At 43.2% G+C, this 27,421-nt stretch overlaps 1 protein-coding gene across 1 annotated transcript in view; it reads left to right on the top strand.

Annotated features, from left to right (window-relative positions):
- LOC145404649 (uncharacterized) overlaps positions 1-27,421 on the top strand; it is a 392,001-nt gene that overhangs the window by 116,781 nt on the left and 247,799 nt on the right. The window contains exon 5 of the mRNA XM_080276173.1: positions 9,961-10,148. Coding sequence (XP_080132299.1) covers positions 9,961-10,148 — 188 coding nt within the window. The remainder of the gene's footprint in view (positions 1-9,960; positions 10,149-27,421) is intronic.

Here is a 27,421-nt window from a genome sequence, read left to right as displayed (position 1 = left end):
AGAGGATTTGTTGATCAACCCGTAGGCAGAAGGACAAGGAAAAAATGAAGGAAAGAAAGACAGAAAAGAATGGAAGGAAAGAAGGATGGAGAGGAAAGGGCAGACACCCGAGAGCAGCACTCTATCCACTCACTCGATGTAGTGCTGCTCTCGGGTGTCTGCCCTTCCCTCTTCATCCTTCTTTCCTTCCATTCTCTTCTGTCTTTCTTTCCTTCATTCTTTCCTTGTCCTTCTACCTACAGGTGACTTTACACTCCCTCTCCTGTCTTTCTTTCCTTCATTCTTTCCACCTCCTTCAGCCTGTGGGTGACTCTACGCTGAGTGACAAGCCATATGGTTTCATGTGCACCAGGAAACCATTTACTATGCTGGGTGGTAACCATATAACCAAATTTTGGCGCCTGGTGGTTTAGTAGGTAATTATTGCGCTCCAATCAGATTGAGCCGGTGAAGGTTTATATCCAAGGGTCCAAGGGGTGGTTGGGGTTGATTGCTCATGTAATGCCACTCAGGGATGAGTGAGGCTGATCACTCTCATCTTAAATATTGGGACCAACTTGCCTAGCCCCGGGCTCCTATGCTCCTCATGGGGCAATGTAGGATTGGATGATGGATGGATGGATGGATGAATATTTGCAGTGAGACAGATAGGAGAGAAGGCTTGTGAGGAGGATTGTAAGGTGTTTATGGCAGTCGTGGATCAGGAAAAAGCATATGACAAAATAGAGAAGGATTGTGGAAGGTTTTGCACATGTATAGTGTAGATGGTAAGCTGCTATGTGCTGTCAAGAGGTTTTATGATGTCTGTGAGTGTTGTGCCTTGAGATTAAATGTAGAAAAGCGTAAAGTGATGGTCATTGAGAGAGAAGGTGAATCCCAATGTGATGTTACAGTGAATGGAGAGAGACTGGAATTCGTGAGAGTTCAAATACCTGGGTACAGTGATAGAGAAGAGAGGAAAATATGCAGAAGAAGTGGAAAGTAGAGTGACACAAGAAAGGAAGGTAGCTTTTTTTTTTTTTTTTTTTTTTTTAATGCAAGGAAGAAGGAACCAAAGGCCATGAGCCCGCAATAACCGTTCCCTCCAAGAGAAAAACAAAATACACGACAGAGCCAAATTCAAGAACTGTTCATTTCGAGATGCCTTGACACACTACGTTTGAAAGACTGGAGATCATAGGCAGCAGGAAATACAGACAGAGGGAGACAGTTCCAGAGTTGACCTGTTGCATAAATGAAGGACTGGGAGTAACGTTTAACGCTTGCATGAGAGAGTTGGACAGAAAAGGGATGAGAGTTTGCTGCTAGACGGGTGCTACGCGCCCGTCGTAGAGGTGGAGGAATGCATGCAGACAGTTCAGAGGAGCAGTGAAGGCCTTGATAAGAAACACAGGCTTGAGTGTTGCAGCTGTACAAGGCTTATATGAAGAGTGTTAGTGCCAGCTTTAACATATGGATGTGAGACTATGATGTGGCATGAAAATGAAAAGTCAAGAGTGACAGCAGTGGAGATGGGACTGCTGAGGAATGTATGTGGAGTACAGAGAGTGGATAGGATATGAAATAATGTGATTCGTCAAGGATGTGGAGTGAGGAAGTCTGTGGACACCAGAATCGAAGAGAGTGTACTGAGATGGTATGGTCATGTGGAGAGACTGGATAACAATAGAGTGGTGAAAAGGGTGTACCTGAGCAAATTTGAAGGAGGGAGGAGGTGAGGTAGGCCAAGGAGAAGGTGGAGAGATATGGTGGATGAGTGTGTGAGGACGAGAGGCTTGGTAGTTGGTGAGGCTAAGGGACTAACAATAGATCGAGCTGGCTGGATGAATATTGTGGGGAGAAGAGCATGACCAGGGATTTGGCACCCCTTATTAGCATGACAGTGTCTGGATTTACTCTATCGGATACGTTTATGTGAAGCTACAGAACGATGTGAATGTTTTTGGCTTATCAGATAGAGCCAGGATTCTGGGGACATGAATGGTGAACAAATGGAAGCGTGACCCATTGGATTGGGCAAATTTGGGCAGTCTGGATATTGCTGCTTCCTCACCCTGCCCTAAGGTGGGAAAGGAGGTCTGGGTGATGATCATGATGATTTAGACAAGTAGAGGATTTTGGGTGTTGTTTTCATTGACCCCTTCTTTACCGACCCCTCCCCCGAATGTAAACACAACGTTTACCCCCCATACCGACCTGATAGCACCCCCTCCCGTAGTGTGAGAGGTAGTGTATATTTTTTTCCACGTTGAAACTATTCACTCTTTGTGATTTGTTTGTATACTGATGATCACATAAACCGAGCATGATGTTGGTAATAAAAAAAGATTATAAAATAAATCATTATGGTACATAAGTTTACATGTCTTACGCTGAAGTAGTTACCCAGGTAACTACTGTACAAACTGGCTTGAAAATAATGTCCTGCACAGATGGATGGCTTATTTATTTACCTTGTAAGCTGAGCATGAAGTGTGTGGACACACGTGATGGTGATGGCAACCTTGACCCACTTGTTGCTGAGAGTGTGGCTTCACTAAGTTCGCTACTAATTTCCTCCTCCTCCTCACTCACATCAACCTCGCTATCATTTTCAGGATCACAGTCATCTACTGACACATCAGACACTGCTGCATCATCATCTGATACATCTAAATAAGTATCCTCATGAGGAATAAACTCGTCACTATCGGAATCTGCCAGAGACGCCTGAGAGAAAAATATCCTTTACACCCTCTCTCGTGGTCAAGTGCGTGGTAACTGACTCTCTCTCAGGCAGGCCAAGGGGTGTAAATTTTGCCGTACGTCAGCAGAAAATATAGTACGATATATGTAGTAGAAATTATAAATAAAATAATGATTGGTCTAAAAGAGGTTACATCATAGATGAGTGAGCAAGCCATTGGTGCCACCACAACTCAGTCATGACATATCTTATGATGTCAGAATTCGTCAAACTTCATCACAGTCTTTATTGTCAAAACACAGAGCTATTGCTAACACGAGGTCCTCAGAAACAGCCTTACCGGGCTACCCTAAGGCCCATAAGCTGCCATTCATTAAAGGGTGTACCAGCATACCACGGTAGCGGTTCCGGTGTCTCACAGGTGTTAACAGGCGATGTATGGGGGTACATCAAAACACATTTTTGGTAAAGATGGGGTTAAGCACTGTTAACATCATCATAATCATTGCATGGTGACTTAACCAGGTGCTAATGATGTTCAGCAGAACCTTGTTATGTGATGAACCAGAATGCAGTGAATCACACATGTGATGAAAAAGCAAAGACCTTTTTTCAATAATGTGACTGAATTTTTATTAATGCATTGATTATGAATGTGTACAAATGCTGACTGTTGATAAACAGTAATGTTTTTATATTACAGTGCCAGTATATAATTGCCCTCATGTATGTTTATGGTCATATGTTTGAAGATGGCCTTTTTACTTGTCACTATTAACCGCATTAGTATCAGTGATGGAACAGTAGTGTGATGTTAAACTTCAAGCAACAAATGCAATGAAACAATTACCAATTTAGATGAGTTATGAACTTGATTTTAGACTTATTTCTGGTGGTAAGCAGCAACGGATGTGCAGTGAAGTGAATGATAATCGCTTTAGGTGATTTTGAAACTTCATTTTAGAACCCTTAGCCAAATATGTATCCTCACTGAACCCATGTGATGATCAACTCATTATGTGATGGATTTTTTTTTTTTCAGATACAGTAATCCCTTGATTATCCTATGTAATAGGGCCATCGGTACATTCGGATACGAACGAAATCCGGATACGGAGCAGTGTCCAACCTATCAAAACCCTACCCATACCCATCCCATATGATATGTACAGTACCCCTCCTAATTGTGGCAATGTTCTTCAGCCTTTCAGCTACTGTATTTAGACATCAAAGCACATATGGGAATATCCAGTATAATGCTAGACACTAAGAATACAATGCATAAACAAAATCCCCCCCAAAATCCACAGTAGTTACCACCCTGTGAACAGCAGACAGGCGTTGTAACCTGCTAGCCACCAGCTGGTGCTTAACACCTCCTCCTCCTCCTCCTCCTCCTCCTCCCTCCTCCTCCTCCCTCCTCCTCCTCCTCCTCCTCCTCCTCCTCCTCCTCCTCCTCCTTCTCCTCCTCCTCCTCCTCCTCCTCCTCCTCCTTCTCCTCCTCCTCCTCCTCCTCCTCCTCCTTCTGGATCTGGGCGATGAGTGAGGAATGTGGTGAGGGGATGGAGGCCTACCCATCTCAGGAGGCCCTGAAGACAACCACAAGCTCACATCGAACAGCAACTCAGCGACAGTCAATGTGCTTGGTTGTGGGTCCGAGAATGAAGACTGGGGACGAGATGGTGGTGGTAGTGGGCACGCACATGCGGGGATGTCAGGCCTCAAGAAGTTGACTTGGTCTGACGATAGGTGCGACGATTCTGTTGGAGGATGACACCGTCCTTGACTATCCGCAGATCAATCACCAGCTTCAGTGGCACCAACTCCTTGTCACAGTGCAGGTGCTTGGCATATTTGAGCACCTGCTCAATGCTGACACGTAGCGTACCAAGACGAGGGAGTGATGGAGTGGTGGATTGCTCAGAGTCAGGGTCCTCGTTGGCATCGCTGTCCTCTGTCTGCCTCGCAGAGACAGCAACAGCGATCTCATCAGACAACGTCTGATAATCTGTATCGCCACTGTCGTCATCCGATCGCTCCTTCACATCATTGATGTCCACATCCTCGGCTGCCATACGTAGATGAAGATGGAAATCGTCCATGTCAAATCCCTGAAAGTCGTGCGTAGCCTTGTATCCCTGGAGACGAGACCAACCATATTCGAGGGTTTTGATGGAGACTTCGTTCTAAGCATTTGCCCAGTTGAACACCGCAGATGATGTTGTAATGATGAAGATTTTCCAAGGTCCACTCCCCACATGTGTCGACCCCTTGCTCGTCCCCTAGCACCACCATCACCTTGTCCAGGTACCTCCGACGGTACAGTCTCTTTGCTGCCATAATAACACCTTGATCCATTGGTTGAATGAAAGCAGTCATATTAAGGTGGGAGAAACATGCACCTAATACAATCGTTATCAGCAACCAGTTCTTTTTGGATCTATGCGCAGAGGCACTGTGGAAGGTCAGGAGTGCTGTCACCTGGTCACAAGGGATACCAAGTTCCTCTGTTTGATAATGGGTAACCTCCTTGACCAAGTGTATGTGGAATCAATCTCAGAAGATTTTATCGGTAAACCAGGCCTTCACAGAATGGCACCACACAACAGGAGGGCTATCCATCAACCCACGAAGAGACAACGTGGCTGTTTCGCATGTCCAACAATAATGGGCTTTAGGCTGAGCATCCGCTTAGCATTGGTGCAGCAAAAGACCAAGACATGCTGTTTGGACAACTTCCCACCTGGCAAAGTCTTATCCCTCACTTCTGCAAGGGTATTGGTGGGCAAGGAGCGGTAGAAGAGGCCAGTTTCATCAGCATTGTACACTTGACTGAGAGCATGGCCCTTGTCCTTGATCAGGCGCTGCACTTTCTGGTGAAACACCTAAACATCCTTCATTGTCACATCCAAAGCCTTGCCATGTGTCTTATGGCCAGTAAGTCCACGTCAAAATTTGAACCAAAAGAGCTAACCGTCAGATGCCTTGAAGTCATTCATGTTGTGTTGGCTTGCAAACTTCTCGGCTGCTGCCTTAAGCTCGGTCCCTGGTACAAGCATGCCGGCGTCCTGTTGTTGGCGGAACCAAACCGAAGTCGATTGGTTGATGGCTGCGTGGCGGGACTGAGACATCACCTTCCTGTCGCCCTTCCAAATGGCATCACTGTGGTCATGTCCGCATTGAGCCAGCTTATTCCGTGATTTCTTGATGTCAGACAAGGTTGAATGGTTCAGATCATAGTCCTGCAGAATGCGTGGAGTGGTCTGGCCTGTGTCAGCCTTACTCAATATCTCACGCTTCATCTTCAAAGTCAAAACCTTCCTCTTTTGCTTCTCATTTCTCGGGTTGTGGTGGGGCCATCATCACACTTAAGAATGCCATGGAGAAATCTCAGGACCTGAAGAATGTAGGGAACCACCACAAATGCAACAGTGGAAGCAGTCATGGTTACAAGCATGTCCACACTCACTAGAGAAAGGCGGGAACTGAGGTGCAGTATCACCACTTGAATGCGCTGTTTGCATGTCTCTACCCACGCTTGGCTGAGTGCACAAATAATAAGTGCCAAACTGACCTATGAGCGCAAGGGTCAGTTTCGCTTGGCCAGGCAAAAGTTTCCACATGGCAGCAACACTGGATCCCTGTACATCATGATCTCAGGGAGTGTTTGAGTAGTCTGGCTGGCCAGGCAACTTTGACAATTGGTAGGGAGGTGGACGGCTGTGCATGCCCTGGAAGCATCTGAGTGATCCGGGAGACCGGGGGACTTTGACCCTTCAGTGAGGAGCCAGATGGCCATATTTGCTCAGCTTGTGGGTTAGGGTCTGTATTACTTGCATGTGGCCACTAGCATCTGAGTTATCTGGGCGGCCAGGGGACTTTGACCATTTTGTGAGGAGCTGGATGGCCATATTTGCTCAGCTTGTGGGTTAGTGTCCGTATTATTCGCACGCGGTCAGTAGCATCAGGATGATCCAGGCGACTGGGGGACTTTGACCGTTTGGTGAGGATTTGGACAGCCATATTTGCACAGCTTGTGGGTTAGGATCTGTATAATTCATGCACAGCCGGTAGTGTCCGAGTGATCTGGGTAGCCGGCGGACTTTGACCGTTCAATGTGGAGGCAGATGGCCATATTTGCTCAGCTTGTGGGTTAGGGTCTACAGTATTACCCGCGCTTGACCAGAGAGGCTGACCGGCTGCCAAACCAATTTTTCCAAATTTGTAGGCTGCCCAGTCAGCGATGTTGGAAATTTTATGTTCGGATACGGACAAATAAATCTGGATACGGAAATAATAGAGCCAGTGCCAACTGTTTGGATACGGATCATATCAGATACAGAGTGTCCGGATAATTGAATAATTACTGTACACCTTCATTGTAAAATGAGGGCATGCTGTATGGTAAATAAAGAGTACCACAGGGGAAGCATGTATACAGTAATCCCTCTAATATCCGAATGCCCAATATCCAAACATCCACACTAACCTGACATAATTGTCCCAGGATCCAATATTCCCAAAATGGGCCACCCGTAATTTGAAATTGCAGCGCGGCGCTGAACAGCTGTTACACCACGGTCCCTTCACCCCTTCCTTCCTCCCCCTCCCCTGTTGCCATTTGGTATTTTTCATTACCAGGTGTGGGCCAATTTGGTAATGAAAAATTCGTTTGGTAATGAATCAGAATAATGCATTACCAAATGGATTTTTCACATGTGAGGATACACAGGATGGAGATGGTGGATTGTTTGCTCTCTCTGATTAATTTGGTAGCCTCTATAGCGTGATAATAATCAATATGCTGTTAATTATAAGAAGAGTGATTACATGTATTTCCACTTGTGTATATAATTAGTGAAGAATAGATGCAAGCTTTACGAATTTGGTAATGAAAATTAAAAATGGTAATAAAAATTGAGAAGTTTGGTAATGTGGCCATTGCGATCAGGCAACTCTGTTATCCTGCCATCATCAACAGTCACAGCCTAAATCCGATCGAGAGCAGGTGCTTATAGCAATGCAAGCCACAGGTGCTTGTTTTTTGTGAATAAACAGTGAATAAACTGCAATACCTCGCCACTAGAACACACGGGAATTTACAGTGTTTTGAAGTGTTAAGAAATTAGAATTTAGAGTGCAGGGGATTAACTGTGGACTGCAAACTGGCGGTTCAAACCAGTCCAGGAGCCAGGGACTTGTAAGTACCCAGAATGTTTAATATTATATAAATTCTCCTGTAAAACCTCATGTTATGGTTCTTTTGCATTTATTTCAGTCATTTATGTCCCTTATTGGTGTGATTTGGGTCTTAAATAGGTGCAATGCATGTCCAGAGGGAGTTGTATTGGTGTTTTTCTGAGTTAGGGTCCATAAGTACAAGTCCAGGAGGCTGGGGCCCAATATCCGGACAGGATCACTATCCGGACATGCCTTTGGCTTTATTACATCGGATATTGGGGGGATTACTGTATATTTTTTTTCTTAATTCATAGCTAATATGTATGCATACGGTAAGTAATATCAACATGATGCCCTTTGAACGGATATATGAGGTGAGGCCCAGGTTTTGATGCCTACAGTTAATGTATCAATAACCCTGGTGTGCCTCCCTTTGATTTATATATCTCTACTGATTGATGATAGTGGTAGTTTTAGCCCTAGGTTTATCAGAAATGTGTGCTCTGTTGACTGCAGGCTGCATTTGTCCTCCTGCAGTTCACTATCCTTCTTTCGGGGGAGAGGGAGGGAGTTGAGGGACATTTGTATAACTGGGCAGTGGAGCCGCATGTTATATCAGTGCCGCCACATGTAGGCATCCCTCTCCGTCATCCATTGATGAAAGTAAAATTAGTTTGTGCAGTCTTGTTTCAACAAAATTATGACTGGTTTTCATGCAGTGTCATGTTTCAAGAAATTTACATCTCGTGTATTGCAGACAGTCATTTGAATTACCACTGATCAGTTTTACAAATTTCACATTAATGGAATTGTGGTTTGTTGGACACTAAGATATTGGATATTATTTTCATAACATTATACTGTATTCAGTTTAGTGGATGTAGTGAAACATACTTTAGGCAAAAAGAACCATAGAGTTTACTGAACACTCTGTGCTCTAAAACACTCATCAGTCATTATCCAACCACCATGCAATTTTACTGAACACTGCGTTTGTTCTAAAACACTCGCCGGTTATTATCCAACCACTGTATGATATAAAATCTCTCCATGAGTCCTCCATGGTGGTATGTGCTTTATAGTTTAATGCCCTAGATGCTGATGGGAGCCTACATGTTATGGTGCTGTTTACCCTGTAAGGAGCATGTGCGTTGTCCACCTGGGGGCCAAACGTCCAGTATTTCCCTTACCTCGCCATGGGGAAGGACTCTCTTCTGACCCTGGTGAGGCATTGTCTATCACAAGTGGGTGGCAGTTCCCTACACAATGTATTTACTGTATTGTACCTGTAGGACAGCCCCACATAAGCAGTTGCCTGCCTGTGGTCACTGGGTCTGCTCTGCTAGACAGACCAGTTAACAGCAACGGCAATATAATGCCATTAGTAACCCAGAAAATGAAGAGGTGATGAGAATGGTGGTAGATAGAGTAAAGCAGATGAAACTGAATATTGGACATGAATTAGAGATGTCATGGTAAAAAAATAAATAAATAAATAAAACATGAAAATTACTGTAATAGCAACCCATGGAGTCATACACAGAATTAAGTGCACATATTGGACAAATAATTTTTCCAGCAGACTTGCCCATTTCACCATTTGTCCTGAAGTTACAATAGATTGTGAACAAAAACCATCATATTTCAGTGAATCTCTTTGCTTATAATTGTTTACAGGTGAGATTGATTTTGATGATTTTCATTGTTCATCTACATAGAAAAAGAGCCTTGATTAAAGCACATTTCCTAGTTAATGGAAGAGTTCCTTTAGTAAATCAGGGAGGCTAAAATTAATTTCTTAAATTCAGTCACTCACTGTATATTATAAGGTATTGATTAATATGCTGTTTGATAAACATCAAAGATATTTACTCTGTTGTATTTTTAAAAATTTCCAATAGTCCCCTGTACCGCTTTGATAACTGGTGTCTGTCAGGATACTTGTAGGAAACCTCCATTAATTAGCCTGGTTGTCACAACTTTACAGATATGTTTCATCATTAGGGCAGGAGAACCCTCAGTATAGAACAACATATTCCACAACTCTCTTAACTAAAATCTTAATCAGTATATCTTTCTTCAATACTCATCAGGTGTGTGTGATTCATACCAGTGGGTGATGAGTGTGTGTGAGGCGGTACATCCAGCCCTAGAGCGCCTGGACTCAGAGCACCTTGCCCGTTTCAAGCTTAACTGGGTGACAGTGAATATGCATATCTTCTATGCTACCATCCTCACTGACCCTGATGTCCAGGATTATGCTCATATGTGCAAGTGCAAGGTTGGTTATTTTATTATGTTACATTATCTTGTGTGTATTATATATATATATATATATATATATATATATATATATATATATATATATATATATATATATATATATATATATATATATATACAGTAGTAACTCATTAATTAGGACTGTTTGGGGGGGATATATATATTGTTACGGAACAGAGAAAGATAACGTACACTTTAAGTGAGAATGCTAAAAATCACTACTGTCCCGTAAAGTTCCAGGTTCAAAACAAAAGAGTTAGGTAAAATTACAAGTTAAAGTTTAATGCTCAAACTAACAACAAAACATTCAGGACTCATTAGGATAATGTAATGGCAAAAACAGGTTAAATATATGGTTAACTGCAATAGCCTCTATTAACACGAAATTAGCAAGAATAAATTTATCTAAGTCAGCCCTGATAAAATGAGATACCAGATAATACTCAGTGAATGCCAGATAAATAATTACAGATACAAACTATTATCAAAAATGACTGACATAAAGAACCCCACACGAATCACAAAAACTTCACTAGGCCTACAAATTAAACTTATGCTATACAGTACAAGAAAAAATGCAACAACTGTTATACTCAAATTACACACAGCTGCTAGATGGTTGGAGATTTCTTGAGCACTCACAATAATAATATCTGTACAGGGGAGGACAGAGATGTGAACAAAATGAGGAGCAGATCTAAGTGGCAATGATGCAGAGACTGAGCTCATTATATAGGGGCTGGCAGAGCTTGATACAACTTGTAAGAGGGACGCGCAAATGAAGCCATGGGGACAGAGAGCTGAAAATCCCGCAAAGTATAACAGAGAGAACGACTTACTCTACTATAACAGTAGAAGGGGGGGACTGAGGCAGAACACGCTCGTGATCAAACATGCAGCAACTGTGCGTTAAAATTACACAAAGGATGATGAAATCATAGGCTATGTAACACCTCCCCACAAAGAAAAAGAAATTTTCAAAGGAAATTTCTTATTACTCTAAAACAATCTGTACATGGCATTACAGAACATGCAAATGTCTTTCCTAATGTTACAAAACATGAGATCTCCCTAGCACGTTCAGTCATAGGTACTTGCCAGTATCCCTTTAACAAATCAAACCCACTTATGTACCCAGCCTTTCCGATCTTGTCTATGCAATCTTCCACACGAGGGAGAGGGCAAGTGTCTGTTTTGGTTATCTGATTAACACGTCTGTAGTCGATGCAAAGCCTCTGTGACCCACCTGGCTTAGGGACTAGAGTGACAGGAGAACTCCACTCGCTCTGACAGGGCTCAATCATCTTGTGGTCCAACAGGTAGCCAAGCTCCTTCTGGATGAGAGGAACTTTCACTGGGTTCACACGGTAAGGAGGCAATTTAATTGGCTTTGCATCTCCAACATCGACATCATGCATCAACACAGTGGTTCTTCCTGGAGTGGCACGGAACACTTGCGGGTACTCCTGCAGTAATGCCGAAAACTCCTGCCTTTCCTTGGGAGGTAGATGAGAAAGCTTAGTCTGGAGATCATTCATGATATCAGGATTCTTCCCCAAACTATCACTCAGGCTCATACTGCATGGGAGAGCTTCACTTGCAGACTCGGGTGGAACAGCTACAGTGCAGACTGGATTATTTTTGTCCCGCCTGTGATATAACTTTAGCATGTTGATGTGACATAGTTGCTTGCTCTTTCTACGATCTGGTGTGGCGATGACATAGTTGACATCACTGAGTTTCTTCTCCACGAAATAAGGGCCACTAAACTTGGCTTGAAGAGGTTGCCCATGAACTGGTAGCAGAATCAAAACCTGATCTCCTGGCTGAAAGTGGCGTAACCTGGACTTCTTATCATACCAAGTCTTCATCTTCTCCTGAGCAGCTCCTAAATTCTCTCTCGCCAGCTGTAAAGCAGTGGACAGCCGTTCTTTGAAATTCATCACATACTCCAGCAGGTTGACGTCATCTTCCTCCGACAGCCAGCATTCCTTGAGTAGCTTAAGGGGTCCTCTTACTTCATGGCCAAACAGTAGTTCAAAAGGTGAGAAGCCCAGTGATTCATTTGGAGATTCTCTTGCAGCAAACACAACGAATGGAAGACCTTTATCCCAGTCTTTCTGATGTTCCAAACAGTATTTCTTGAGCATCGATTTGAGTGTTTGATGATATCTCTCCAACGCTCCTTGGGTGTGGGGATGGTAAGCTGAAGACGTGATCTGGGTGATGCCCAACTCTTTCAGAGACTGTTTGAAAACGTTTGACATGAAATTACTTCCCCGGTCTGACTGTACCTCCTTGGGCAGACCAAACTTTGTGAAGAACCCTAGCATTTCCTTAACCACATTCTTTGCTGAGATATTTCTAAGTGGAATGGCTTCAGGATAACGAGTAGCCATATCAATCATGGTCAACACATAAGAAAATCCTGAAGAAGTCTTAGGAAGAGGGCCCACAATATCCACCAACACACGGGTGAAAGGCGCCTCAAAAGGAGGAATGGGAACTAGAGGTGCAACCTTTTCGGTCTGATTACACTTCCCCACAACTTGACAGGTGTGACAAGACTTACAATACCAGGAAACATCCCTGAAGATACCTGGCCAGTAGAAGTGTTTCAAAATGCGTGCCACAGTCTTCCTCACTCCAAGGTGTCCTGCCAAACTGGTATCATGAGCCACTCGAATGATATCCTGCCTACAAACACGAGGGATGACAACTTGATGTACAACCTCCCATTCACAGTCGGCTGATGCTGTTGGGGGTCTCCACTTCCTCATAAGTACTCCTGACTTTACATAATAACAAGTAGAAGCACCGGCTGACTCTTCTTCACTGTAAGCAGAGTTAGCTAGACCTTTCAACTCAGGGTCAGCAACCTGCAACTCAACCAACTCTTGACGAGACAAATTATCAACACTACGGGGTACTGCCTCATCTGGTGAGTGGTCCAAATTAGCAAGAAAAGTGTCAGCTAGGATAACATCATCATCATCATTATCCTCTAAATCACCAGTAACTTTAGACTTAGCCCTAGTGACAGCACATGCAGGGAACACATCAGGGACATCACAATCCTGGGCCGCAGCCACTGGCTCACTAGACAACTGAGGAGCTGGACACACTTGACTTCCACCAATATCATTTCCAAGTAAGAAAGTTACACCTGACATTGGGAGTGTCTCAACCAACCCAACCATAACGGAACCATCAACAAAACCAGACTCTAAATTCACTCTGCACAGAGGGACAGAGAAGTAATTATTCCCTACACCTTGTAAGATTACAGTTTCATCAGAGGAATTAACATTAGAGCCTAGAACACTGGTCAGCATAAGGGATTGGCAAGCACCTGTATCACGATATATTTTAACTGATTTCCTGTCATTCCTGTCCAGAGGACTGACAAAACCATCAGACAGGAAATTAGCACATGAACTCTTGAGAGTGTCACCCACGTTACTGCTCAAAAGAGGAGCTCCATCATGAGAATTTAAGTTACCCCTCAAAGCAGGTTCAGTTAACTCAGTTAAAGAATTCTGGGAACTCTCAAGAGTGGACACTAGACCAATTGACTGAATATTTAAAGACTCCTTTTTGTTCACATCACGCTGTCTCCTGAAACATTTCTCCGTAGTATGACCAAGCTTACTACAATAAGTACATTTACTTTTCTGAAATCTAGAGGTGAAGCTGGTATTTACTTCCTGAGAAACATCATCTTTATTCTCCTTCCTGTTACCTGTACTCTGAGCAGAGGCAACGTACTTACTCTCAGCTTTCCCTTTTTATTTAGAATATCTCTTGTGAGTGAGAACATATTCATCAGCTAAAACTGCAGCATCAGACAAATTATCTATTCTTCTCTCATCAAGATATAGGCTTACATCTTTATAAATACACCTTTTGAAATCCTCCAGCAAAATCATCTGCTTAAATTTACCAAAATCAGAATCCACATTCTTAGAATTTAACCACTGCTCTAACAGATCTTCTTTGATTTTTGCATACTCAACATGGGATTGCTTATCTTGCTTATAAGTTGTCCTAAATTTTACTCTATAGGCTTCAGGAACAAGCTCATAGGCCTTAAGAATCAAGCTCTTAACTACATCATAATTATCAGATTGATCCTGAGGCAAAGATGCATAAGTTACTTGAGCTTTACCGGTGAGAACAGTTTGAAGGAGTACTGGCCAATACTCCTTAGGCCAATTAAAACTTGTAGCTACCCTCTCAAACAACTGAAAATACTTTGTTAAATCAGATTCATTAAAAGGAGGGACAAGTTTAACATTTTTAGCCACATCAAAATCATCAGAGCTAGATGATCCAGTTCCACCTTGTTTCATGCGATACTCATGGTCTGCCTGAATCCTAGCAATTTCAACTTGTGCCTCAGCCTCCCTAGCACGGGACTCCTGCAGGGCTAGCTGTAACTTAGCTAATTCAATCTGCGTTTGCTCATTTGGAGGAGTTACATTAAACAAGCTTTCATTAATCATGTCAACAATCTGATCTTTAGAATGATGAGAGCGAACAGCAATTCCCAATTGATGAGCAACAAGCTTAGGTTCATTCTTTGTTCTGTTTTCTACATCCAACACTGTTTGCACATTTGACAAAAAATCTTTGGCTTCATCAAGTGTAGAAATAGTAGCCATCATGAATATATCACAGTCACAAAATATCAAACAATATCCTTATGATAATATCCTGAATATCCTGATATGAGGTCGCCAAATTTATGTTACGGAACAGAGAAAGATAACGTACACTTTAAGTGAGAATGCTAAAAATCACTACTGTCCCGTAAAGTTCCAGGTTCAAAACAAAAGAGTTAGGTAAAATTACAAGTTAAAGTTTAATGCTCAAACTAACAACAAAACATTCAGGACTCATAAGGATAATGTAATGGCAAAAACAGGTTAAATATATGGTTAACTGCAATAGCCTCTATTAACACGAAATTAGCAAGAATAAATTTATCTAAGTCAGCCCTGATAAAATGAGATACCAGATAATACTCAGTGAATGCCAGATAAATAATTACAGATACAAACTATTATCAAAAATGACTGACATAAAGAACCCCACACGAATCACAAAAACTTCACTAGGCCTACAAATTAAACTTATGCTATACAGTACAAGAAAAAATGCAACAACTGTTATACTCAAATTACACACAGCTGCTAGATGGTTGGAGATTTCTTGAGCACTCACAATAATAATATCTGTACAGGGGAGGACAGAGATGTGAACAAAATGAGGAGCAGATCTAAGTGGCAATGATGCAGAGACTGAGCTCATTATATAGGGGCTGGCAGAGCTTGATACAACTTGTAAGAGGGACGCGCAAATGAAGCCATGGGGACAGAGAGCTGAAAATCCCGCAAAGTATAACAGAGAGAACGACTTACTCTACTATAACGGTAGAAGGGGGGGACTGAGGCAGAACACGCTCGTGATCAAACATGCAGCAACTGTGCGTTAAAATTACACAAAGGATGATGAAATCATAGGCTATGTAACAATATATACAGTAAGACCTCTCTATAACGGACCAATTGGGGCCTAAGCCATTCTGATAAAAGCGACATCCGGAGTTCCCTCTGCAAAGCCGGACTTTTTTCGATATATCAGACATTAGTCCGGATCACACCAATGGTTTTTAAACTGTTTTCACTACCATTGCAGTGCTCTACTGTGTTATACCTTCACTACACTAATCAAATGGTATAATACTGTATGTATAATAATATTGTACTGCACCCTGATAAACATGTCTTTTTATTTACCTTATTGTGGTGAACTCAGCTGAAGTGGTCAGGCAGTCCAGACTGCTTCTGGCTTTATAGGACTTTTTCTGATATATAGGAATTTAGTCTGGTAGTTCCTTGATTCCGATAAAAGCGAATTCTGGTCTATTGAAGTCCTTTGTATTGAGGTTTTGCTATATATATACATACAGTAGAAACTCTTTAGTCCAGACTATATGGGGGAAGGGTTGTCCGGATTTGCCAGTTGTCTGAACAATCAGGGTGATCTCCACTCCTTACCAAAAACACTTTTTACATACCGTATTTGTTCAGTAATTTCATATATATATATATATATATATATATATACAGTATGTATATATTGTGGTAGGTGGGGACACTCACCATCCATTCACTCGATGTAGTGCTGCTTTGGGTGTCTACCCTTTCCAACTTTCTACTCTTCCTTTCTTCCTCTTCTGTCTTTCTTTCCCCCCTTCTTTCCTCTTCCTCCTGCCTACAGGTAACTTTATACTCCCTCTTCTGTCTTTCCCTCCTTCATTCTTTCCTCTTCCTTCTGCCTATGGACGACTCTACACTGAATGACAAGCCAAATGGTTTCCTTTTACACCAGGAAACCATTTACTATGCTGGGTAGTAACCATACAACCAGATTTTGGTGCCTGGTGGTTAAGTGGGTAATTATGGTGCCCCAATTGGATTGAGCTTGTGAAGGTTTATATCCAAGGGGTGGTTGGGGTTTATTGCTCACATAATGCCACTCAGGGATGGATGAGGCCGGTCACTCTCATTTTAACCTCCAGGGTACGTAATCCTCCAACCTCAACTACCCCCCAGGATGCAAAAACAGGCCTATTTTTCGACTTTCTTAGAAGTTAAAAGTTTTATGCTCGATTTATTGAGCTTGAATTTACACACCTGAAAATGCAAACCCCACCCTCCTAGACCCAGTAGTTACCGAGCTATAGCCCGTCAGAGTTGATAATAGTTACCTGTCATGGCCCCTGTGAGAAAGAAAATACACCACTCGCACCTGTTTTCTTCACAAAAATACGTACAAAAATCACCAAAATCATTTTTTTTTTGGTATGTATAGATGTTATAAACCATTGTAATGTGCTTTGAAAAAAATAAAATGGTGACAACTCCCCCCTCCCCCAATATATATGATATATAGTAAAAATTATCCTCCTCTCCCCTCCCCTCCCCTCCCTGCTGAGCTGTCAAATCTAGTTAGGGAAAATGGTCATGAACCCCCCCCAATAAAAATATGATAAATAGTAAAAATTATCCTCCCCTCCTCTCCCCTCCCGATACTTCCAGTCCCCTCTTTCCCCTTCCCTTCCCTCCCCTCCTTTCTCCTCCCCTTCCTTCCCCTCCGCTCGCCTAACCTTCCCTCCCCCTTTTCTCTCCCCCTCCCCTTCTCTTCACGCCGTCAAATCTAGCTAAGGAATATAAAATTTCTTTTTCGAGTGGGTTTCGAATAAAGACAGCTAAAATAATTGTGGTGTGCATATCTGTATGCAAAGACATGAATAAATTACAGGTAATGATTCAAAAACTCGCCATAAAGCGTAAAAAATACGCAAAATATTCGAGGCCGGGGAGGTAAAGATACTGTGTGCTAGGGGGTGGTGGTAGGAGGTGGTAAGGCCAGGAGGGCGTGTATGGGGATGGAGGGATGGGAGGAGACCACCACCAGACACAAAGGAAGGGCCCCAGTGGAGTACAGGGACATGGAGGGAGGGTAGGGGGGACATAGGGGGGATCTACATGGGAGGGGGGAATGCAAAGGAGGGTGTGGGAGGGGTGGTAGTGGTTGTAAGAATGGTGGGAGGTAGGGTAGTAACCAGGTAGGGGGGTAGAGGGAGGTAGGGGGTACACCCGCCACCGCCTGAGTCCCAACTCCGTTGTGTCCAACACTTAGTTCTGATTGGTTAGAAGCCATCTACGTCACAGCCGGGGTGGAGCCAGCTGCCGCCAGTTTTTTGTGGATGTTGCACAATTGGCATTGCTCATCCATTTAAGAAATTGCGCAAAAAGCTCGATCGACGAGCTTCGTACTTTAGGGGTTAAATGTCAGGACCAGCTTGCCTAGCCCCGGGCTCCTAAGCTCCTCATGGGGCAACATAGGATTGGATGATGGATGGATGGATATACAGTATATACATATACAGTGTACTGTATATAAGATTGGATGATGGATGGATGGATATACAGTATATACATATACAGTGTACTGTATATATATATATATATATATATATATATATCATCATCCAGCCTTTTTAACGTGACAGTGTCTGGATTGACTCTGTCGGATACGATTATGTGAAGCTACTGAACGTGGTGAATGTTTTTGGCGTATCCGATAGAGCCAGGATTCCAGTGGCTTGAATGATGAGTGAATGGAAGCGTGGCCCATTGGATTGGTCAATTTTGGGCTGTCTGGACATTGCTACTCCTCACCCTGCCCTTGGGTGGGAAAGGAGGTCCGGATGATGATGATGATGATATATACAGTGGATTCTCGAATTTCGATGGGCATGGGTACCTAGAAATCACCGCGAAATTCAAATAATTGAAATTTACACTGAACCTCTTATGGGAAAAATTAGTTTGGATCATGGGCCTCCAAACCTAGCTACGTAAAATCATGATTTTCTGCCCACACCCCCTGTAAACTTTATGAACTGTAATTGTGGTTAAGTAACTGTAGTTCTGTATTGTATTGCCATACTGTCAGCAAGTGTATACTTGGTGTATTTTTGTCCTTTCCTGTATTGCCATATCTCCTTTGGCTGCAAAGATTTAGAGGTGCCAGGCTGCTCTTGTCCATTACCACTACTACCTGAAGAACCACTCTTGCTTGCCATCTTGAGAAGGTAAGTTGCGACGAAAATACAAAGAAAATACATATAACTAAATTGCAGTGAAATGCATGTCCATACGTGGAAGGTACAGGCTGAAAGTGCGGCACATGGCTGTAGAGAGCTGGCTGCTGGCAGGACAGTCGCAAGATGGCCACTGACAACAGAACATCACCTTGCACATGCCTTGTTGTTGGTGGTGCCTACTCCCATCTGGGAACTCTTTTCCTTAAACAACATGCCTTTTTTTTTTTTTCTCAGTCTCTGTTGTTCACTTCCATGTTGCTCCTTGTATTCATAATTACTGTACTTCTCTTCGTTTCAGTATTCTGCCTACTGCATTTGCTACCACCTATAATTCATTTTGTTTGAGTATTTCTATTATTGATTCTTTTCCTTTAATTTCTCTTGTTATATCTTCGAGTTATTAGAGTACTGATTAATTAGGTAATAATACTGTAAGTATATTTATAGATTGACGGGGAATAGTCCAGGGTGCGAATTGTCCTGACGGGAAATCGTCTGTGTTTTGATGGGGAATTGTGTGACGGCGAATTGACTTGATGGGGAATTGTCTGGGAACCTTATTATCGTGTGCTCCACATATGAATAAACGATGTTGATTTTCATTCTCTCCTTGACACATGTCACATATATTAGGTTAGGTTCATACTTTTCTTATAACTTTCCTTCACTTCTAGCATTTTGGTTTGTATCAAAAATATTATCTTTGCTAGTTTTGATTGGAGTCTGGCCCTGAGAGCACATGTCACATATGATATTAGGTTAGGCTCATACTTTTAATTATAATTTTCCATCACTTCTAGCATTTTTGGTTCGCATCAAAAATGTTCTCTTTGCTTGTTTTGGTTGGAGTCTGGCCCTGAGAGCATCGAAATACGTGACTTTGCATTGGAAGGTGAGGTAGGCACACCACTCCAAAATGCATCAAAATTTGATTCATCAAATTCTAAACTGCCAAAATTTGAGAATCCACTGATATATATATATATATATATATATATATATTTATATATATATATATATGTATATATACATACACACACGAAAATAACCGAACGAAGTTTGTAGTGTTGTGTTATGTAGAGGTAAGGGCCAAGCAAGGAGCTACAGTAATACTTCGATGTACAATACTTTGTATATGTATATAAAATACACAAAAATAACTGAACGAAGTTTGTAGCGTTGTGTTATGCAGAGGTAAGGGCCCGGCAAGGAACTACAGTAATACCCCAATATACGTTACCCCTAGATGCGAAACCCCGGCTTAACGATGAGGATACAAATACAAGGTGCTGCCCAAAAGTTCCAGTAATATGAGTATTGTAGGAAAATGAGTTACCCTGCCTCCTAGTTCTCACTGTTGCCTTTGAAATACAGTACAATCCCAGTTGCTTGGGGAATTTACCTTCCCGGTTACCGATTTTTCCCGGGTATCTGATATTATATGCTGTTACATAGGTGGATGCAAGAGTATGTAGAGGCTGAGGGAGTGAACTCTCTGACCACCATGTTCTGGTGTCAACATCTTTTTCCATATGAAGTTGTAGTATCACACATTTTACATAATAATTTTTAAAGCTGTTTAGTCATAATTAACAGTGTGTAATGAAGTGTGAATGATGAACAACCAAATATCATTTCGCTGTTAGCTGTGGTATAGGAAGAAGGTGGATGGCAGACCACAAGGGCCACCCTGTTTCAATTATAAAATGAAGGTTAGGAGAAGTGATAAGATATCTGAATAGTGCGTAAGTGTAAAGTCCTGGGGAACCATTTATTATGTTGGTATATGTGAATGTACTTAATACCATTTTATAGAGGTGTATAATGTGTTAGTAGAGTTGTCATTTATCTCTACTTTTTGCATAAGCCCAGAGTATATGTAATGCTCGGCACCTCACTTTTTAGCTGACCTCAGCACCGCGCCCTTGTCCGGCTCGGTGACTGTACAGCGTCAGAGAGGCCGTTTTACAGTTATAACGGGAGGTGGTGTCGCTCCTACATATCTCTCGGGTCGCAGTTATATTATTCTGTACCCAATAAAGAGAGATTTAATCTGCTCATTTCTGTCACCTTACGCTACCACTTAATAACAGACCAGCTTCCACCTTCTCGTGGCAGAGGACCTTTGGTGGGAAGTGTCGGGCAGTGACGGCGAGTAGCTGACGTGTACTACAGACAGTGTCGTCGATCCAACACGGTGGTCTAGTTATACTATACAGCAGAACACTTAATATGTAGTCAACTGCTACTCCATAACGGCTACATTACATTATTGGTGGCCAGCAGTGCGACGATACAGTTTATTGGTGCTAGCGGTGGCACGATATTTAGTGCTAGCCGTGTACCGATACAACCACCAAAGTGTCCAAATGAAATGGAGAAATAGAATAAGGGAAGGGCAGGAGGAAGCAGCTCATACAAGGAGGATGGAAAGGTTACAAGAGGATGGAAAAAGAGCAAAATATAAGAGGGAAGTGGAGGAGCAGTTGGGTAAATTTGGATTGGAGCAGATGGGGGATGTGGAAGGTATGTGCAAGATATTCACAGAAGAAGTCTGTGCAGCATGTGAGGTGGTGTGTGGGGGTGAAGAGAAGACAAAAGGGGTGCAGGGAACAGCATGGTGGAATGAAGAGGTGAGACAGCCTGTGGCACAAAAGAAGAAAACATATAATGATTGGATGAGAAACAGGGGTGTGGAAGAAGTTCAGAGATGGAAGTGAGAGTTGTATGTAGAGAGGAAGAGAGAAGTGAAAAGATAAGTAAGAGAGAGTAAGAAGAGAGTGGATATGGAATTTGGAAGGAATTTGAGTGTAAAATGGAGGGAATGTAAGAAATTGTTCTGGAAAGATGTAAAGAGGGTTAGACAGTGTGCCAAAGAAGTTAGTTGGGGAGTGAAAGATAAAAATAGTAGATTACTTGTGGAGAAGGGAGAAAAAGTTATTTTTATTTTTTTTATTTTTATTTATTTATTTATTTATTTTTTTTGTCCAACTCTGAGCATAGCCTGCTTCCAAAGCCCAGTAGTCTTCCTACATACCATACACCTCTGCATGTCACCATCTCGGCACTAACACCCACTGTCCATATTGAATACATGCTAGGGCTGTCTCATACAGAACTTGTGTATTGGTATTAGTGGGGGTGTTTTTACAACATATTGGCGGGTCTTCTGGTAGATCAGTAAAGTCTGCCTTTATTAAATTCAAATCCTTAAACTGTTCCCTGCCCCAGTGGGGATTTGAACCTTGGTCTGGTAGGACTGCAGCCCACCTCTCTACCGACTGAGCTACCGCGATGGAGAAAACACTTTAAGGAACTGTTGAACATTGAGAATGAAAGTAATGCGAGTATAAGTGGCTAGGGAATGGCTTTTTGTGGTGGACAGTGAATAAACTGCAATACCTCTCCACTAGACCACATGGGAATTTACAGTGTTGTGCAGTGTTAAGAAATTAGAAATCAGAGTGCAAAGGATTAAATGCAGGGTGCAACACTGGCATGTTGCATATGGCTTGGCGCAAGTAATGACAGAATGTGCAGTGTTAAACAATTATATTTCACAGTGCAAAGGATTAAGTGCAGTGCAACACTGGATTACTGTGCATGCTTCAAGTTCATCTTCACCACTGTCAGAGCCATTGAAGAAGTGGGTTAATCTTCACAATGGCCAGAGATGTGTTGTAAGTACTCTGTACACTGCTAAATATTTTCCATAATCACGTCTAGCCTCGGACAAGGACTGACCAAATGATGACGACCCAGGACCAGACAAAGGACTTGGTAATGAGTACATGGAATGTAAGAGGAGCGAATGATGAGGTGAAAGAGAGAGAGATTGTCCAGGTGCTTGAGGATGCGAAAGTGGATGTATGTGGAATAACTGAAACAAAATGGAGAGGAGAAAGTGTGAGAGAATGGGAGTATGGATGGGGTATATGTGCAGGAGTAGATGAGAATGAGAGGGCAAAGGAAGGAGTGTGTATAGTTGTGAGTAAAAGATGGAAGAAGAGCATAAGACAGTATGGATCAGTTGGGTCAAGGATTGTGTGGGTAAAGTTGAAAGTTGGAATACAAATGTGGGCGATTGTGTGTGTGTATGCACCAACGCAAGATCGTGCTAGAAGAGTGAGAGAAGAGTGCTGGACAAATGTGGAAGTGTGCATGGAAAAGTTTGGAAGGAATGAGAGAGTGTTTTTGATTGGTGATATGAATGGTCTATCTATCTATCTATTGCCAGACACCATAATCCCGTACAGGGTGGCCATTTGACTTTGAGTTATTTGTTTTACAGGGAGGGACACTAACCCTCCACCAACCCACTTGACACGTAGGGAGCACATATGGTTTGGTTATATGGTTACCACCCAGCGTTGTAAATGGTTTCTTGGCTTACAGGAAACCATTTGGCTTGTCACTCAATGTAAAGCCACCTGTAATGGAAAGAAAGGCAATAAGTAGTGACAGGAAAGATGGGAGAAATAGGAAGAGAGGAGGGCAGGCACAGAAAAAGAATGATAAAGGCTAAGGAAGAAGTAGGCAGCACTACATCAAGTGAGTGGATGATGGTCGCCACCACCTACCACATATGGTAAAGTTGGTAATGTGAAGGTGGATGGAATAGTTGGTGAGTGGGGTGTGTCTGCTGAGATAGATGAGAATGGGAGTGCGTTAGTGGACATTTGTGCTGGGAGGGGGTTGGTGATAGCCAATATCCTCTTCAGGCATAAAATGATCCACAGGTATACATGGCGAGTGATGAGAAGGGTGGGTGGTGAACTGAATGAAAGGAAGGCAATGATTGATTATGTGTGTGTGGATGAAAGGATGCGAAGATGTGTAAAGGATGCAAGAGTGTATAGAGGTTGGGGGAGTGGACTTTCTGACCACTACTTGGTGGTGGCCAGAATTAGGATGCAAGTAAGATGGAGGAATAGAAGAAGGGAAAGACGAGAGGAAGGAGTAGTTGCAAGGAGAGTGGAAAGGTTACAAGAGGATGAGAAAAAGGCAGAGTATAAGAGAGAAGTGGAGGAACGATTGGGCAAATATGAATTGGAGCAGATGGGAGACGTGGAAGGTATGTGTAAGATATTTACAGAAGAAATATGTGCAGCATGTGATGTGGCGTGTGGAAGGAAGAGAAGACGGAGGGGGGTGCAAGGAACAGCGTGGTGGACTGAAGAGGTGAAACAGGCTGTGGCACAAAAGAAGAAAGCATACAATGAATGGATGAGAAATAGGGGCGTGGAAGAAGTTGAGAGGCGGAAGAGAGAGTTATATGTGGAAAGAAAGAGAGAGGTGAAAAGATTGGTAAGAGAGAGTAAGAAGAGAGTGGATGAGGAATTTGGAAGGAATTTGAGTGTAAAGTGGAGGGACTGTAAGAAAATGTTCTGGAGAGAAGTGAAAAGAGTAAGACAGGGTGGAAGTGAAGTTAGCAGGGGAGTGAAAGATAAAAATGTTAGATTACTAGTGGAGAAGGGAGAAAAAGTGAGCAGATGGAGAGAACACTTTAAGGAATTGTTGAACGTGGAGGATGGAAGTAATGCGAGTATAAGTGGCTGGGGAATGGCTGGGAGAAGGAGGGAGGTGAGAAGACAGGAAGAAATCAGTAGGATAGAAGTTGTGGAAGCAATGAAGAAAGTTAAATCTGGGAAAGCCCCAGGAATTGATGGAGTGTGTGGTGAAATGCTGAAGCATGGGGGAGAGATAGTAGTATAATGGATGTGGAAGATGTGCAGATTGGCCTGGGAGGAAGGTAGAGTCCCGGAGGATTGGATGTCAGGTATAATTATTCCCTTGTACAAAGGAAAAGGGGAAAAAGAAGTGTGTGGTAATCATAGGGGCATTTGTTTTCTTAGTATAGTAGGAAAAGTGTATGGTAGGATACGTATAGACAGAGTTAGAGAAAGAACAGAGAAATTAGTTGGAGAAGAACAGGGAGGCTTTAGGAAGGGAAGAGGTTGTGTAGATCAGATATTCATTCTTAGATCTTTAGTGGAAAAGTTTCTAGAGAAGGGAAAGAAGTTGTATGCGGCTTTCATGGATTTGGAGAAAGCATATGACAGGGTGGATAGACAAGGATTGTGGAAAGTGTTAAGAATATATGGAGTAGATGGGAAGTTGTTGAATGCTGTGAAGAGTATGTACGATGGTGCGAAGGCTGCAGTGCGTGTGGATGGTGAACTAAATGAATTTTTCTCTTTGAAAGTTGGTTTGAAACAGGGATGTGTCATGTCTCCATGGTTGTTCAATCTGTACATGGATGGGGTAATAAAAGAGGTACAAGGTAGGGTAGTGGATGTTGGAGTGGCCCTGGTGAGAGAGGATAGTGTTTGGAAACTCCCTGTACTGTTGTTTGCAGATGATACTGTGTTGTTGAGTGAAGACGAAGGGGAGCTGCAAGGCTTGGTGGATGAGTTTGAGAGAGTGTGTAAGAAACGGAACCTAAAGGTGAATGTAGGGAAGAGTAAAGTGATGGTCTTTGAGAGAGGTGAAGTTAGTGAATGTACAGCGAGGTTGGATGGTGAGGAATTGGAAAATGTGAGTACGTTTAAGTATTTGGGTAGTGTGATGAGTAAGGATGGAGGTTTGGAGGGTGAAGTGCTTGAAAGGGTACAGCAGGGAAGAAAGGTTGCTGGTTCCTTGAACGCAGTGATAAGAAACAGGGAAGTGAGCATGGAAGTGAAAAAGTTACTACATGACAGTATTGTGATGCCAACTCTAACGTACGGAAGTGAAGCTTGGACATTGTTGGAAGGACACAAGTCAAGAGTGAGAGCAGTGGAAATGAGTTATTTAAGAGGAGCCTGTGGAGTCACGTGGAGAGACAGGCTGACGAATGAGGATATAAAGGAATGTTGTGGTGTGGATGTGGATGTGATAGGAAGCGTTATGAGGAATACACTGAGGTGGTTTGGCCATGTGGAGAGGATGGAGGGTGAAAGACTGACGAAGAGAGTGTATATGAGTGAGGTGGAGGGGGAAAGAGGGAGGAGGAGGCTGAGAATGAGATGGAGGGATGGGGTGGAGAGGTATATGAGAGAGGGGTGTGTGAGTTGGGAGCAGGGCAGTGAAATGGCAGGGGACAGGGCGACTTGGAGGCGATTTGTTTGTGGCCACCCCAAACGGGATTGAGGCTTCTGGCAATAGATAGATAGATAGACTTCTAGTTTCTCATTCTCTGGTTCCATTTCATTTATTTCTTGGTTTCTGTCCCTTGTTTGTGTGCATAGGGTCATAAATAGGTGCTGTGCATATCTGGTAGAGAGTTATTTAGGTGGCTTTCAAAGTAATGTTGGATTGGGGTCTATAAGTACCCGGCCAGGGGCATTTTCCCAAGTCCCGGACATGCCTTTGGCTCTATTACTTAAGATCTTGGAAGGGTTACTGTATATATAGTACAATCCCAGCTATCCAGTATCCAGACAAATGGAATTCTCAGAACAGCTGGAAATTTCAAGGGCTGCATGGTCACGCCAATTTGTACGGACCACCAAACCGACGTTTTGACACGTCACGTGAGGTTGGGTCAAGTTGGACAAAGTGAGGTTAAGGCATTTCTGGCTAATGTAAATCCCTAGTAAATCCTCTTAACCCCTTAACCACGGGCATGTCGGAGGTGGTCCGTGCACCTAATGCGGGGATATTCGTTCTCCAACCGACTTTTTAAAAATATTTGCCATAAATCAGTTATTAGTCTTAGCATATTATAATTACATATGGTAGAGAGTTTGTCTGCAGTCCTAACGGACCCAGGTTCAAATCCCGCTGGGGCAGGGAACAGTTTAACCCGCCCCGTCCCGACGACGTATGGGTACGTTGCAACGATATGCATTTGCCAGTCCCGGCGACGTACCAGTACGTCGTGCAATTGCAATGTGCATAATTTCGACAATTTTCAAATTTCGCGCTTGATTTGCGGTACGTACCCTCGCCTGACCTTCCCCTACCTGCCACCAGGCGGGGACACTCGGCGACCCCGCGCAACCCGCGCTAGCCCGCCACTCGTCCACTCACCTGGTAGCCACGGTCCTGCTCAGACATGGCTAAGAGAGGTCTCTCAGACAGCGAGATTCAAGTCGCCCTGGACACCTTTACCGGCGACAGTGATTCCCCACTGGATGACCAGGAGATGGACAAAGATTATGTGCAGCCAGAGGAGGAAGAAACCACCAGCAGTGACGAGGAAGTTCCGTCACCCAGGAAGCGGCAGTACGTGACTTACCGTGCTGCTAGAGAGGGGCAGGAGGCAAAGAAGGCACGTGGTATATCCTATCCCTATCCCCAGCGTGCTTTGGAAGGAGAATTCGAGGTCGAGGACGAGGACGAGGATGGAGCCGTGGGACGTGCTGCCACGTGGTATGGACGGGAGGTCATAACACATCGTGGCCCAGAGCGCACACCACGTCGTATGAGCAGGTATGGGCCTAGCATTCTGTTTGGGGAGCTAGGAAGTCAAGTGGAGGGAGTGGGGAGTGAAATGGAAAGTCCTGGGATTAGGGAAAGTGAGAGTGACATGAGTGAGTCATTGCTCTCCCTACGTAGTGTGAGGCGGCAGAGTGGATCACGTGGGCCAGTGCGGGTGCGTTCCTTAT

The sequence above is a fragment of the Coenobita brevimanus genome, chromosome 64 (assembly GCF_032717465.1).
Source record: "Coenobita brevimanus isolate Jiangsu-jjx chromosome 64, ASM3271746v2, whole genome shotgun sequence".
NCBI classification, from domain to species: Eukaryota; Metazoa; Arthropoda; class Malacostraca; order Decapoda; family Coenobitidae; genus Coenobita; species Coenobita brevimanus.
This window is presented reverse-complemented; position numbering and strand designations above follow the sequence as displayed.